The sequence below is a fragment of the Arachis stenosperma genome, chromosome 2, assembly GCF_014773155.1.
Source record: "Arachis stenosperma cultivar V10309 chromosome 2, arast.V10309.gnm1.PFL2, whole genome shotgun sequence".
NCBI classification, from domain to species: Eukaryota; Viridiplantae; Streptophyta; class Magnoliopsida; order Fabales; family Fabaceae; genus Arachis; species Arachis stenosperma.
Window position 1 is genome coordinate 120885407 of NC_080378.1, and position 14751 is coordinate 120900157.

Below are 14751 nucleotides of genomic sequence, written 5' to 3' on the forward strand. Positions count from 1 at the left end.
TTAATGGGTGCCATGCTCTAATATAAATAGACCTTTAGGGTTTCGGTCCCCAATATACTAAAGCCGCCTTTGTTACTCTTTTCCCATCAAAAGAGTTGCAGTACAGCCTCCTAGGAATACAGAAGGCTTTGGTTGAGGAATATCGAAAGAGCCACAAGATCCAAACTCTTCCGATCATAATTCATGTTTATGAATTCAGGTACGCTTCCGCACTATAATATTTTTGGTGATTCAATATGGATGATCTGGATTATTGAAATTAATTTATTCCAACAAGTGGTATCAGAGTCATCCATAATTTAATCATCGAAAATATTCGATTTTATTTTATTAGATCAATATATATATGCGTTGTTTACGTTGCATCCGAAATTGTTGCACGCTAATTGTTCCCCTTTTGTATGTGCATCAATATACGTATATATATTTAATAATAATTAAAAAAAAAGGCAATGCAAACGGCACTGTATATATAACCTTTCACAGTATAGGATATATAATCACTTTAAAGGTTAACATTTTTTTTATTCTAATACTGTGATTGCAATCTTTATATATATATATATATATATATATATATATATATATATATATATATATTTACATGAGAGCGATTTGACAATTAATTTACGTAATAAACAGATGTTTTATTCTAAAGAACATTATTATGATTATTTTGGATTTAATTATGTGTGCTATTAATTTGGTGTAAAATTAATTGATTATCCTTTTAGGATATAAGAATTATTATGTATATGTAACTTATGCGAATATTAATCGATCCAAAAGGAGATTTATATTTGACCAAGTTATGTATACATATTAATAATATTTAAATAATAGAAAATATTATTTAATTGTTACATAAAGAAACTAGTAACAATTTGGATTAGTATACCCATCTATTTTATAAAGATTTGGTTTTGAAATAAATTGATTGAACATTATGCTGCCAAAGTAGCCTCTTTTGTGAAAATTGATTTATTTAAAACATTAGGAATATGGTGATATGTAATTCATGCGAATATTGGTCGGCCCAAAGGAAGGTCTGTATTTGGCCGAATTACATATACATATTGATGGTAAATACATATTTGGGTAACTAATTGAAGAATAAAGTAATACTTATTATTTATGCGAACAATAATCGGCCCAAAGGAAGTTTATTATTTGGCCAAATAATAAGCATTGCACACTTTTGTTTATTTTCTATTAATTATGCGATCAATAATCGGCCCAAAGGAAGGTTATTGTTTGGCCAATTAATATAAAATATATGCGGTAATAAATATGTTGCGAAGTTTAAGTCTCCATGTGCGCATTAAGTCGGTCCAAAGAAAGGCTTAATGTGTGACAGGAATTTTGACAATATTTGATTACTGCAATGAGAGTATCACTTACAGTTAATTTTTCTATCCAAAGATTGAAAATTAATGTTGTACTAGATATCTCAATATGGATTTTTTACCCATTAATTAACTAATATTTACTGCATGTTCTTTTTGTTCTAATCCAGAAACTATGGCTTTAGCTACCAATGTTTCTGCGCAAATTAGCAGTATTCCTATGCTGAATGGTTCAAACTTTAAAGTTTGGAAAGATACCGTGGAGATTGTCTTCGGTTGTATGGATCTAGATATAACTCTTCGAGAGGAGAAACTCACTTCCACTCCGGAAAATCTCAACAAGGTTAAAATAGAGAAGTGGGAGAGATCCAATCGAATGAGCATTATGATTATAAAACGCTCAATTTCTGAGGCATTTCGGGGCTCAATTACTGAGGATAAAGATGCCAAATAGTTCCTAAAGGATGTTGAATAATTCTTTACCAAGAATAAAATGGCGGAAGCAAGTAGTCTTTTGAGAAAACTTGTCTCCATGAGGTATAAAGGTAAAGAAAACATAAGGGAGTACATTATGGAAATGTCTCATCTTGCTTCAAAATTGAAAGCCATAAAGTTAGAGTTGTCTGAAGATTTACTCGTGCATTTCATTTTGATTTCCCTTCCTGCACACTTTGGGCAATTCAAAGTGAGTTATAACACTTTGAAGGATACTTGGTCCTTAAATAAGCTTATATCTCACTGTGTGCAAGAAGAAGAGAGGCTACAGCAAGATAAGACTGAAAGTGCTCACATGGCTTCATCTTATCAGTATAAAAGAAAGCGTGATACTACTGCGGATGTGCCTTCTCAGCAAAAAAAAAAAAGGCTAAGAAACAAGATCAAGTTTCAACTTGTTTCTTCTGTAAGAAGGTGGGACATATGAAGAAGGATTGTACCAAATATGCCACCTGGCGTGTAAAGAAGGGTATAATTCTTACTTTCGTTTGTTCTGAGGCTAGTTTAAGTTATGCACCTGTTGATACTTGGTGGGTAGATTCTGCTGCTACTACTCATGTAAGTGTCACTATGTAGGGTTGCCTGTGGAGCCGACCGCCAAGTGATGCTAAAAGATACATCTACGTGGCAGACGGCAATATAGTTGCAGTCGAAGCTATAGGAACCTTTAGATTATGTTCCACGAGTAGATTTTATTTGGATTTATTAGAGACATTTTATGTACCGTCATTTAGACGAAATTTGGTTTCTGTTTCTCGTTTGGACAAATCAGGTTATTTTGTTCATTCGGAGACAATAAAGTCAGTCTCTTTTATAATTCGAATAATATTTGCTCTGGTCATTTGGTGGATAATCTATATAGGCTTAACTTAAATTCCTATAATAATGAAATACTGCAAACGGGTACAAAACAAAAACTAAATGAGAATTCGGCATCGTTATGGCACAAACACCTAGGCCACATCTCTAAACAGAGAATTCAGGGGCTCGTGTCGGATGGAATTCTTGGACCCCTAAATTTGGCAGACTTTGAAGTCTGCATTGAGTGCATAAAGGGAAAAAGGACAAACGAAAGGAAATTAGGTGCCGAGAGAGCTAAAGATGTCTTAGAACTAATACATACCGATATATATGGCCCATTCCCTACTGTCTCTTGGAATGGACAACGGTACTTTATTACGTTCATAGATGATTACTCTCGTTATGGGTACCTATATTTAATTCATGAAAAGTCCCAAGCCTTGGATGTTTTCAAGTCTTTCAAAGCTGAAGTTGAACTTCAACTTGGAAAGAAAATTAAAGCTGTCAAATCTGATTGTGGTGGTGAATACTATGGAAGATATGACGGTTCAGGTGAGCAAGGTCCCGGGCCTTTTGCTCTTTTCCTAGAGGAGTGTGGTATTGTTCCGCAATACACCATGCCAGGCAAACCTAGCATGAATGGTGTTGCAGAGCGAAGGAACCGAACTCTTAAGGACATGGTGAGAAGTATGATTAGTCATTCTTCCTTGCCTGAATCACTATGGGGAGAAGCCTTAAAGACCGCAGTGTACATCCTTAATAGGGTGCCAAGCAAAGCAGTTAATAAAACCCCATATAAAATTTGGACTGGAAAAAGGCCCAGTATAAAGCATCTGCATATTTGGGGATGTCCAGCTGAGGCGCGACCTTATAGGACGCACGAAAGAAAATTAGACTCAAGGACAATTAGTTGCTACTTTGTTGGTTACGCTGAGTGTTCACGGGGATACAAGTTTTACAATCCTGCATTAAGGTCTATTTTGAGACAGGAAATGCGAGATTTCTTGAGGATGTTGAGTTTGGGGGGAAGGAAATATTAGGAATGTTGATTTTGATGAGGATTCTATAACTGACAATTATCAGGACCTTGTGCCTATTATTGTTCAAGATACAGTTATAGTACAAGAGCACAACGAGAATCCTGTTGTAAATCCAGCTACAGTACAAGAGAACAATGAGAATATTATTGTTGCTCAAGATACTGCTACAGTATAGGAAAATAATGAGAATCCTCCTCAACCCCAACCCATACAGCAAGCTCAACAACCTCAAGAAGTGTCATTAAGGAGATCTAATAGAGAAAGGAGAAAATCCATCTATGGTCTCAAACAAGCTTTCCGTCAATGGTATCACAAGTTCATCAAGTCATTACCTCATGGTTTTGAGGTAAATATTATAGATAAATCTGTATACTGCAAGTTCAGTGGGAGTAAATACATCCTTTTGGTCTTACATGTTGATGACGTTCTACTTGCCAGTAACGATATAAGCTTTTTACATGAAACTAAGAAATTTCTATCGAACAAATTCGAAATGAAAGATTTTGGTGATGCCTCTTTTGTATTAGGAATTGAGATACTAAGAGATCGCTCTCAAGGTATTCTTAGATTATCACATAAGAACTATATCGATAAGATTTTAAGTAGATATGGCATGGAAAGTTGTAGACCAATGGACACACCCGTAACTAAAGGAGACAAGTTCAGTCTCAAACAATACCCTGAAAATGATCTTGAGAGAACAGCAATGCATGATAAACCTTATGCATTAGCACTAGGAAATTTAATGTATGCTCAAATCTACATACATCCCGATATATCATTTATAGTGGGAGTGTTAGGCAGATACTTGAGCAATCCGGATATGGATAATTGAATAGCTGTTAAACGCGTAATGCATTGTTTAAAGAGAACAAAGGATTACATGCTTATTTATCAGAGATCAGAAAACTTGGAGATCATTAGGTACTCTGATTTCGATTTCATGGCATATGGTTGCAAAACTTTGTCAAGCTTCATATAGTAGATGACATTGAAAGGCCATTAAAGATATTTTGTGATAATAAATCAGTAGTACTATACTCCAACAACAATAAGAGCTTGACAAAATCGAAGCATACAGACATCAAGTTTCTTAGTTGTCAAGGAGAAAGTTTAAGAAAAACAGATTTGCATAGGACATATGGAAACAGAGTATATGCTAGCAGACCCATTACCAAGGGATTGAACCCTAAAGTTTTTCATGAGCACACTGCTCGGATGGGTGTCAATATTTATGATGCCTTGATTTAGTGGGAGTTTATGCTATATGTCCTATGACAGATATTGAGTTATTTTTCTGCAGAATTAAGTTGATGGTTTATTTCATGTTATGTGAAATGTTCATTTTGCAATATTTGTATTGTGTTTGATCTCAATAAAGTTGGACCAGCTGGAAATAGACATGCATGAGATCACTTGGCATGTAATTTCCATATTACTCATCCAAATTTGATCTATGTCGTTGAGTACATTAGGATGGTGATTGGCGTGGTTTAGTCACAGCATTTAATGTGATAAAAGCTGCGGTAGTTCCATATCTAATGTATGAGACGGACCAGATTGTTAAAGTAATGAAAGAAATAGCATTCAGATGCGCGCATAAAGTTTATAAAGATGTGATTATGTCAAGAAATAATATATGTATAGCCCAAGTGGGAGATTGTTAGGAAATTATTTAATTTCTTAACTTATTTGTGGGCAATACATATATTAATTATAATCACAAATTATGCTATTTCAAATTAAATGACTTATATAATGATGATCTCATTTATTGTTATAAATGCTAATTGAATAAGTCATTATTACTTTTGATTTGGAATTAAATGAGAATAAAACCGGATATTATCTTTTATTCCTTAGATAATTATCTTTTTGGATTTTAGATATATTATCTTTTGGGCTTTAGATACTATTTTATTTGGGTTTAAGGGTTTAATGGGTGCCATGCTCAAATATAAATAGACCTTTAGGGTTTCGGTCCCCAATATACCAAAGCCGCCTTTGTTACTCTTTCCCCATCAAAAGAGTTGCAGTACAGCCTCTTAGGAATACAGAAGGCTTTGGTTGAGGAAGATCGAAAGAACCACAAGATCCAAACTCTTCCGATCGTATGATTCATATTTATGAATTTAGGTATGCTTCCGCACTATAATATTTTTGGTGATTCAATATGGATGATCTGGATTATTAAAATTAATTTATTCCAACAAGTGGTATATTTGGTACAATTTTTTTCATGTGTCCCACCTTCTTACAGAAGAAACATGTTGAAACTTGATCCTGTTTTTTAGCCTTTTTCTGCTGAGAAGGCACATCCGCAGTAGTATCACGCTTTCTTTTATACTGAGAAGATGAAGCCATGTGAGCACTTTCAGTCTTATCTTGCTGTAGCCTCTCTTCTTCTTGCACACAGTGAGATATAAGCTCATTTAAGGACCAAGTGTCCTTCAGAGTGTTATAACTCACTTTGAATTGCCCAAAATGTGCAGGAAGGGAAATCAAAATGAAATGCACGAGTAAATCTTCAGACAACTCTAATTTTAGTGCTTTCAATTTTGAAGCAAGATGAGATATTTCCATAATGTACTCCCTTATATTCCCTGTACCTTTATACCTCATGGAGACAAGTTTGCTCAAAAGACTACTTGCCTCCGCCTTTTCATTCTTAGTAAAGAATTTTTTAACATCCTTTAGGAACTGTTTGGCATCTTTATCCTCAGTAATTGAGCCCCGAAACGCCTCAGGAATTGAGCGTTTCATGATCATAATACTCATTCGATTGGATCTCTCCCACTTCTCTATTTTAACCTCATTGAGATTTTCCGGAGTGGAAGTGGGTTTCTCCTCTCGAAGAGCTGTATTTAGATCCATACAACCGAGGACAATCTCCACGGTATCTTTCCAAACTTTAAAGTTTGAACCATTCAGCATAGGAATACTGCTAATTTGCGCAGAAACATTGGTAGCTAAAGCCATAGTTTCTGGATTAGAACAAAAAGAACATGCAGTAAATATTAGTTAATTAATGGGTAAAAAATCCATATTGAGATATCTAGTACAACATTAATTTTCAATCTTTGGATAGAAAAATTAACTGTAAGTGATACTCTCATTGCAGTAATCAAATATTGTCAAAATTCCTGTCACACATTAAGCCTTTCTTTGGACCGACTTAATGCGCACATGGAGACTTAAACTTCGCAACCTATTTTTACCGCATATATTTTCTATTAATTGGCCAAACAATAACCTTCCTTTGGGCCGATTATTGATCGCATAATTAATAGAAAATAAACAAAAGTGTGCAATGCTTATTATTTGGCCAAACAATAAACTTCCTTTGGGCCGATTATTGTTCGCATAAATAATAAGTATTACTTTATTCTTTAATTAGTTACCCAAATATGTATTTACCATCAATATGTGTATGTAATTCGGCCAAATACAGACCTTCCTTTGGGCCGACCAATATTCGCATGAATTACATATCACCATATTCCTAATGTTTTAAATAAATCAATTTTCACAAAAGAGGCTATTTTGGCAGCATAATGTTCAATCAATTTATTTCAAAACCAAATCTTTATAAAATAGATGGGTATACTAATCCAAATTGTTACTAGTTTCTTTATGTAACAATTAAATAATATTTTCTATTATTTAAATATTATTAATATGTATACATAACTTGGCCAAATATAAATCTCCTTTTGGATCGATTAATATTCGCATAAGTTACATATACATAATAATTCTTATATCCTAAAAGGATAATCAATTAACTTTACACCAAATTAATAGCACACATAATTAAATCCAAAATAATCATAATAATGTTCTTTAGAATAAAACATCTATTTATTACGTAAATTAATTGTCAAATCGCTCTCATGTAATATATATATATATACCTTAATGTATTATCCAAACAATAATATATATATACATATTCATAATGATAATACACGTGTGTATATATATATATATATATATATATATATATATATATATATATATATATATTTAGAATAGCCAATCAGAATGAAAGTGGAGGCCTTACCAGCTGCCTTGGCCTAATTGTATTAGCTCTAGCCGTAGCGCTTTCTGTTATGATTCCAAGTCGGGATGGATTTAGACTGCAGTGAAGTATTTACACCCGTATTTAGCTATCTACGCTCTTTGCCTTTGTCCTTTCACTTCTGACAGCAGTCTAACAGGTATTTATTCAGTTGCCACGTATGGGGCCTTTAGCTCAGTAAGCCCTCTGTCCCACGCATCTAACCAGCTCGCGTGGTTCATATCTGTCTTTTCCGGCCGATTCCATGCCACTCTACTTTGGACGACTATGTGGCTGATCCGCTGAGAAAAGACCCATTAATCCGGTTGAAGGACAAATGGACAGTAAATCAACAAAATCGCACACTCTCAATGGATCCTCCGCACGCTGGGCATGAAAGTTCTAAGGCTAATTCAAAAGATTGAGCTCAATGTATAGATCCGAGTAAGATTCATGTCTGCTTTCCTTATACTTTAAAAGTCTATTATCTGGGAACTCTCCGACAAGCCTGGCCTTCTATTTCTCAATCTTGTGGGCATGTTTACTCGGTCGAGAGAGACCAGAGGAGAGTCCGAGGCCTCGGTCTTATCCCTCTTTCTTACATTCTTCTTTTGAACCATAGAATGGCAGAGGCAAATAGAGCTTTTGCACATTTTCTCATGTCTACCCGGTTCCAGTTCTTTTTGGGTGTTTGTCGTGAGTGGCTGCCCAATGTGGAGAAATCCTTTAATCAGGATGCATGATAGAGTCTTCGCGTTCATACAAGAGAGACTCCTGATTCTGAAGATTCTATCTAGGTTCTACCCCGGACCCTCTTGGTTATACGGCGAAGCCTGGCTCATAACCTCGGTAGGTTGGGAGTTTCATAAGAACCAGATTGAAATCAATGCCAATCAATAGAAATGCCAAGTAAAAAAAAAGAAGCCGGTTCCGGGTACTTGCTATTCGATCCCAATCCACCGTCTAAGAATAGACCACTCCAGGAAGCTAATCGAATAAAGATTTTCTAGGGCAGGTTTCTGGGAACAAGTCATAGGTCGGGGCCCAAGAGAACGGAAAGATGGAAAGAATCAAAAGATGGGGATGAATGCAATACGGAGAGGGTTCAGTGTTCATCGTCACTTGAGTACAAGTACATGATGGTCGTCCTATGAGTGAATGTGCTTCAGCGCCGGAATTCGTTGATTGCTCCGTACGAATTGGTTCAATAGGCAGATTCTCACGAATGAAGAAGGACATCTGATCGAGACCTTGGTCTTCCTGCAGTGCTATGGGCTTTTGACTCTCTCTCTCTATGGTAAATTTCTCGAAATCTATATAAGTTGATGAGTGCTTGCCAATGCCAATTCCAGGATTTATCCTGCTTCACATGAGAGCCCTTTTTTGAAAGGCTAAAAAAAGAATGTGAGAGGTTGAGCGTAAGCGAGAGGAAAGGACGGGAGATGCTCTTTCGTCGGCTGATACTGGTTCGAATACTGACTCTTCAGCGAGCTTTGATAATCCGTCTTCCTAGAAATGCCTCAACCTTCGATCTGAAAGTTTGAAAATATTGGCTATTTACTTCTTTCTATCATTTTCTAGAGGCTAGTCGCAAGGCAGAAAGCTTAGTCTCAAGTCTAAGGGTGAACGAACGGAAACTTTTCGACTGTTCGATGGACCAACCGCCTACTTACTTGCCTACCTTTTAGCAGTAAGGGAGAGGAAGAAAAGTCACTTTTCTTGGATTAGAAAGATAGGACATATATATATATATATATATATATATATATATATATATAAAGATTGCAATCACAGTATTAGAATAAAAAAAATGTTAACCTTTAAAGTGATTATATATCCTATACTGTGAAAGGTTATATATACAGTGCCGTTTGCGTTGCCTTTTTTTTAATTATTATTAAATATATATACGTATATTGATGCACATACAAAAGGGGAACAATTAGCGTGCAACAATTTCGGATGCAACGTAAACAATGCATATATATATTGATCTAATAAAATAAAACCGAATATTTTCGATGATTAAATTATGGATGGCTCTGATACCACTTGTTGGAATAAATTAATTTCAATAATCCAGATCATCCATATTGAATCACCAAAAATATTATAGTGCGGAAGCGTACCTAAATTCATAAATATGAATCATACGATCGGAAGAGTTTGGATCTTGTGGTTCTTTCGATCTTCCTCAACCAAAGCCTTCTGTATTCCTAGGAGGCTGTACTGCAACTCTTTTGATGGGGAAAGAGTAACAAAGGCGGCTTTGGTATATTGGGGACCGAAATCCTAAAGGTCTATTTATATTTGAGCATGGCACCCATTAAACCCTTAAACCCAAATAAAATAGTATCTAAAGTCCAAAAGATAATATATCTAAAATCCAAAAAGATAATTATCTAAGGAACAAAAGATAATATCCGGTTTTATTCTCATTTAATTTCAAATCAAAAGTAATAATGACTTATTCAATTAGCATTTATAACAATAAATGAGATCATCATTATATAAGTCATTTAATTTGAAATAGCATAATTTATTATTATAATTAATATATGTATTGCCCACAAATAAGTTAAGAAATTAAATAATTTCCTAACAATTATATCTAGTAGAATAATATTTGTGATTTCATATGAAGTAGAATATTACTATTACTATATATAAGAACATCCCTATTATTGGTGAAAGCTATTACCATGATTAGATTGACAATTAGATATATAGATGTCAACGAAAAATGTTGGGGATATCCAAAAAGCTAAATATTTAGAGAGAAAAAGTAACTACACAAAGTGGTGAATAATGAATCTTAAATACTAACAATAATAAAGAGCATGTCAACAAAGAAAACTTAAAATCTAAGGCATTTATTATAAGCTACTAACACTGAATAAAAGGATTCAATTTGAATGAATGAAAAAAGAATAAAATAGATAAAAAATAAAATAATTGACTAATAAATTCAGTAATGACAATCCACCAAAGAAGGTGCAGAAGAAGAGAAGACAATAACTTTCTCCCTTATTTGAAATGGGAACTTAGATGATTCTCTTTGATCATGATCTTCCGGTGATGCTGGAAGATTCAAATCCAGGTTCAAAAAATGATTCCTTGGTTTCTTGTTTTTGTCACCTTCATCAAAATTTCTATGCCTTCTCATATGACCCCCTAATGCTTGGCCGGATGAGAATCCAGCACCACAAATAGAACATTCATGTAGCTTGCATTTTCTACTATTATTAGCACTATTATTATAATTAGTACTAATTCTTTTTGTTATTATTGTGGTATTTGATGATGATACTTGCAAAGAGAGCATGGTGCTTGTTGTTTTTGTTGTTGTTGTTGTTGTGTTGAGGTCCTCTAATTCATGATCATGATCATAAGCATTATTATTATTACTCTTTGATTTGTTGTTTGGTAATAATAATTTCTTGTGGCTAGCTCTATGTCCACCAAGTGCTTGAGATGAAGGGAATGATTTGTTACATGTCTTGCATTGGTAGATATTCTTTTTCTCATGATGATCATCATGATGTGATGATGGTGGTGATGATGATGATGATGATACTTTATTATTATGATGATGATGATGATGATGATGATGATGGTGTCCTTGTGCCAATAGAATGAGACAATAAGCCATGTTTTCATCATCTAATGTTGTTGTACTAGTAGTTGCACTATTAGTAGTTGTTGGTGGTGGCATCATCATCATGTTGTTGTTGTTGCTTTTGAGGATGATTGGTGCAAATTCAAGTGGTGGTGGTGGTGATGGCGAAGGCGAATAAGGCGGCCGCGGCCGCTTGCTACGTTTGCCTTTAACAAGAAGTTGATGTTGTTGTTCCTCTAATTGAACCTCCTCCATCTTCTTGTTGTATAGTGAGTGATCACACAAATATTAATTATATTTGAAGAAGAATAAGAAGAAGAGGAGAAAGAGGGTGTTGGTGTTGTTGAATATGGAAGAGAGAGTGGGATGTTAATAAATATATGGAAGCTAAGGGTTTCAAGCTTGAAGTAGTGGATGCAAATTGCATGAGAATAAAGAATAAACCCTGGTTTTAGCTTTGCCAAACTTGCTTTTCCAACTTTGCAAGTTATATATATAGAAAATAGTGTGTCTTATACAGTTGTGTTATAATAATTGTATGTGTAGTGTGTATAAGGGAATAGAAACCTAGCTTGCACTATTTTTATAGGGTAAATTTAGTTACATACATCACATGGCTGCGTTTGTTTCTGAGAACAGGATAGGACAAGATACTAAGAATAAAATAGGATAAGACACTGATAAATAGATATACAAAATTTTGTGTTCTTGTATTTTGTTTGGTGATAAACTAGAATAAATTATGAAAATTTAATTTATTCTCTTTTTTTTTTTCATTCCAAAAATTTTAGATGAAAAATATAATAATAAAAAAATATAATTATGAAAAATTAACAAAAATAATGAAAAAAATAATAAAAAATAAGTTGTGTCTCTTGTTAGTGTCTCCGTGTCCTTTCTATGGACACAAAATACACTAATTCAGTGTTTCTGAACACACTATTTCTATTCATATCTCCTCTGTCAAACATGATTTTGTGTCTTTGTATCCATATCTCAGTGTCTTGTCTCTGTAAACAAACGCAGCATATATACACTATTTCTATTAAATTTGATGAGTATGTGTGAGAATTATTGTTAAGTAAAATGATAGTGAGATTCGGTTGGTTTTTGAAGCAAACTTGTTACTTTTCCTCTAAGGTACTATCTACTATTTTGAAGAGTTGGTTTTGCAAGCCTGGAACCACGGAATATTCAACTTCCTAATAAAATTAAACCCCTTTTTTTTTTCAATTTTCATTTACTAATTTTTATCTACTTTAATTTGGTTTTGCTTTTCTTGCTGGTTTTATTTTTCATCACTAAATTTTAACTAACTTGGCTTGTGGTACCAAGCTAGCTAGCTAGCTAGCTATTAGTTAGTACAGCTTAATTTGATTAATTTTGGACCCAATCCAATTAACAATTAGTTAACAAAGTCCAAGTGTGGAAACTATGGGTTGGACATGATCCTTATGACTTGTGACATGAGATTATGTTGTATTATTAATTATAGTTATAGTAGCTATATTAATTAAATATTATAAATAGAGTGCTAGTGGTTATGTTCATATAGTTCACACACTTGCTATAATGAGGGAATTCATGTGAAGTTGACCCAACTACTTATATATTTTGCAAATTATATTCGCATTTTAATTTTAATTGGGCAAAACTCCAACAATTGCGCCGCATATACATCACCAATTGATTTGATTCATGATTCATATATCATATATCATATAGTCTTATTATTGTTCCCAATCATTTGGTGTTGGTAAAAAGCACATTTTATGTGCTGAAAAATTGACTAATATAAGTCTTTACTATTATCTATTACATTTTTTTCTTCTTATGAAATCAAATTACCCATATTCATATGGAAAAAAAAATTTTTAATGAAAAAAGATGTAAAATAATAAATAACAAATTAATTATCATTCATTTTTATAACTTTTATTATTATAGGTAAATTTTACTATTTTAATTCATTTTTTTTTTTGGGTATCTAGCTCAAAGATGATTTGAAACTTTTTTTTTTTTACTAATTTTAATTTTTCATTTTAGAGTAACTTGACCCATTAGTATAAAATAAATATACATAATAAGTTAAGTAGCAAACCGTGTTGAAGTTATGGCAAAGCTATGAGCCTAATAACAATGGAATAACCAGCCATATTATTAAAAGAAATAATATTTTGTTAAACAAGGAACCAACAATAATAATAATTAATTCAAGAAAATACAATAAAAAAAAGCTGTGGAATATGGGGTATCTATATATTGATGCATCATGCATGGCTACATGCATGATTAGGGTTCCATAGTGGCATAATATAATATATAGAATATAATAATATAGAGTATATAGAGCATGCAAATTAAAAAGATCATTGGATAGAAAATGAGAGATTCTTAGCGTAAGGAATTTATTAAGTTATATGAATGGGGAGGTTGTGAGGGGCGCGTATTAGTGTCTCAAAGAAAAGTATATCAACCTCTTCACTGCTAGCTTTAACTTTTTTTTCTTTTCTTTTTTTTTTTTTTTTGTTGAATATATCATTTAGACACCTGAAAAATTATGTGCAAATAAATATTTGGTAGTTTTAATTGCATTATTAACAGTAAACATGATTAGCAAGTCATGTCAATTATTGGTTAGATTCAAAAGAAGGGTGATGAAGAGTTATATATTAAGATACATGAGAACAACAGTTTGCAAAGAATTAATAACGTTGTGGCTGTAGTTTAGTGGTAAGAATTCCACGTTGTGGCCGTGGAGACCTGGGCTCGAATCCCAGCAGCCACATTTTCATTTTATAATAGAGTATAGTAACTAGGGCCTAGGGTGTTTAAATCCAAACCGATTTAATTCGCCAAATTGCATATTATTATTTTATTATTATATTTATAATTATACTTATAACATGTTTAATTTATTATACATTTATATATTATTCATGTATTATTATTATTTAATAAATATTTTATGTTTAAAATGTTATTTATTATTTATTTTAACTAATCTATAATTTTATTTCTATGTTATGTTATCGTTGGTTTTTTAAGATATTATTGAGACTTGTTATGTTATTGTTAATTATTTAAAATTTGATGTTGAGACTTGTTATATGTATTTAATTTTTTTAATTTACAAAACCGTAAATCCAATCCAATCCAAATGGCTTAAAATTAGATCGGATCGGATCGAATTTTTTTAAAAACATCATCCAATCCAAACCGCAACGCAAATAAAATTAGTGTTCGGATCGGATGAGTTTTTGACTCAAAACCGATCCAAACCACACCGCAAACACCCCTACTAGTAACTATATCACCCAAAAAAAAAAGAATTTAGCAAGAGAAAGTCTTCATAAACACAGTATTTTTAAGATGATTTTGCCTTCTAAA

The 14751-nt window shown here is 33.1% G+C and overlaps 2 protein-coding genes and 1 non-coding gene across 3 annotated transcripts; 1 reads left to right on the forward strand and 2 right to left on the reverse strand.

The window, feature by feature from the left end:
* Nucleotides 1-5878: 5878 nt before the first annotated feature.
* Nucleotides 5879-6661, reverse strand: LOC130963646 (uncharacterized). Its single transcript, XM_057889751.1, has one exon. The coding sequence runs from the start codon at nucleotides 6659-6661 to the stop codon at nucleotides 5879-5881; it is 783 nt and encodes a 260-aa protein (XP_057745734.1).
* A 4049-nt stretch (nucleotides 6662-10710) lies between these two features.
* On the reverse strand, nucleotides 10711-11693 carry LOC130963721 (zinc finger protein ZAT5-like). Its single transcript, XM_057889826.1, has one exon. The coding sequence runs from the start codon at nucleotides 11614-11616 to the stop codon at nucleotides 10711-10713; it is 906 nt and encodes a 301-aa protein (XP_057745809.1). The 5' UTR covers nucleotides 11617-11693.
* A 2384-nt stretch (nucleotides 11694-14077) lies between these two features.
* On the forward strand, nucleotides 14078-14149 carry TRNAH-GUG (transfer RNA histidin (anticodon GUG)). The gene has a single exon. It is a non-coding gene; the product is annotated as a tRNA-His (tRNA).
* The last annotated feature ends 602 nt before the right edge of the window (nucleotides 14150-14751 follow it).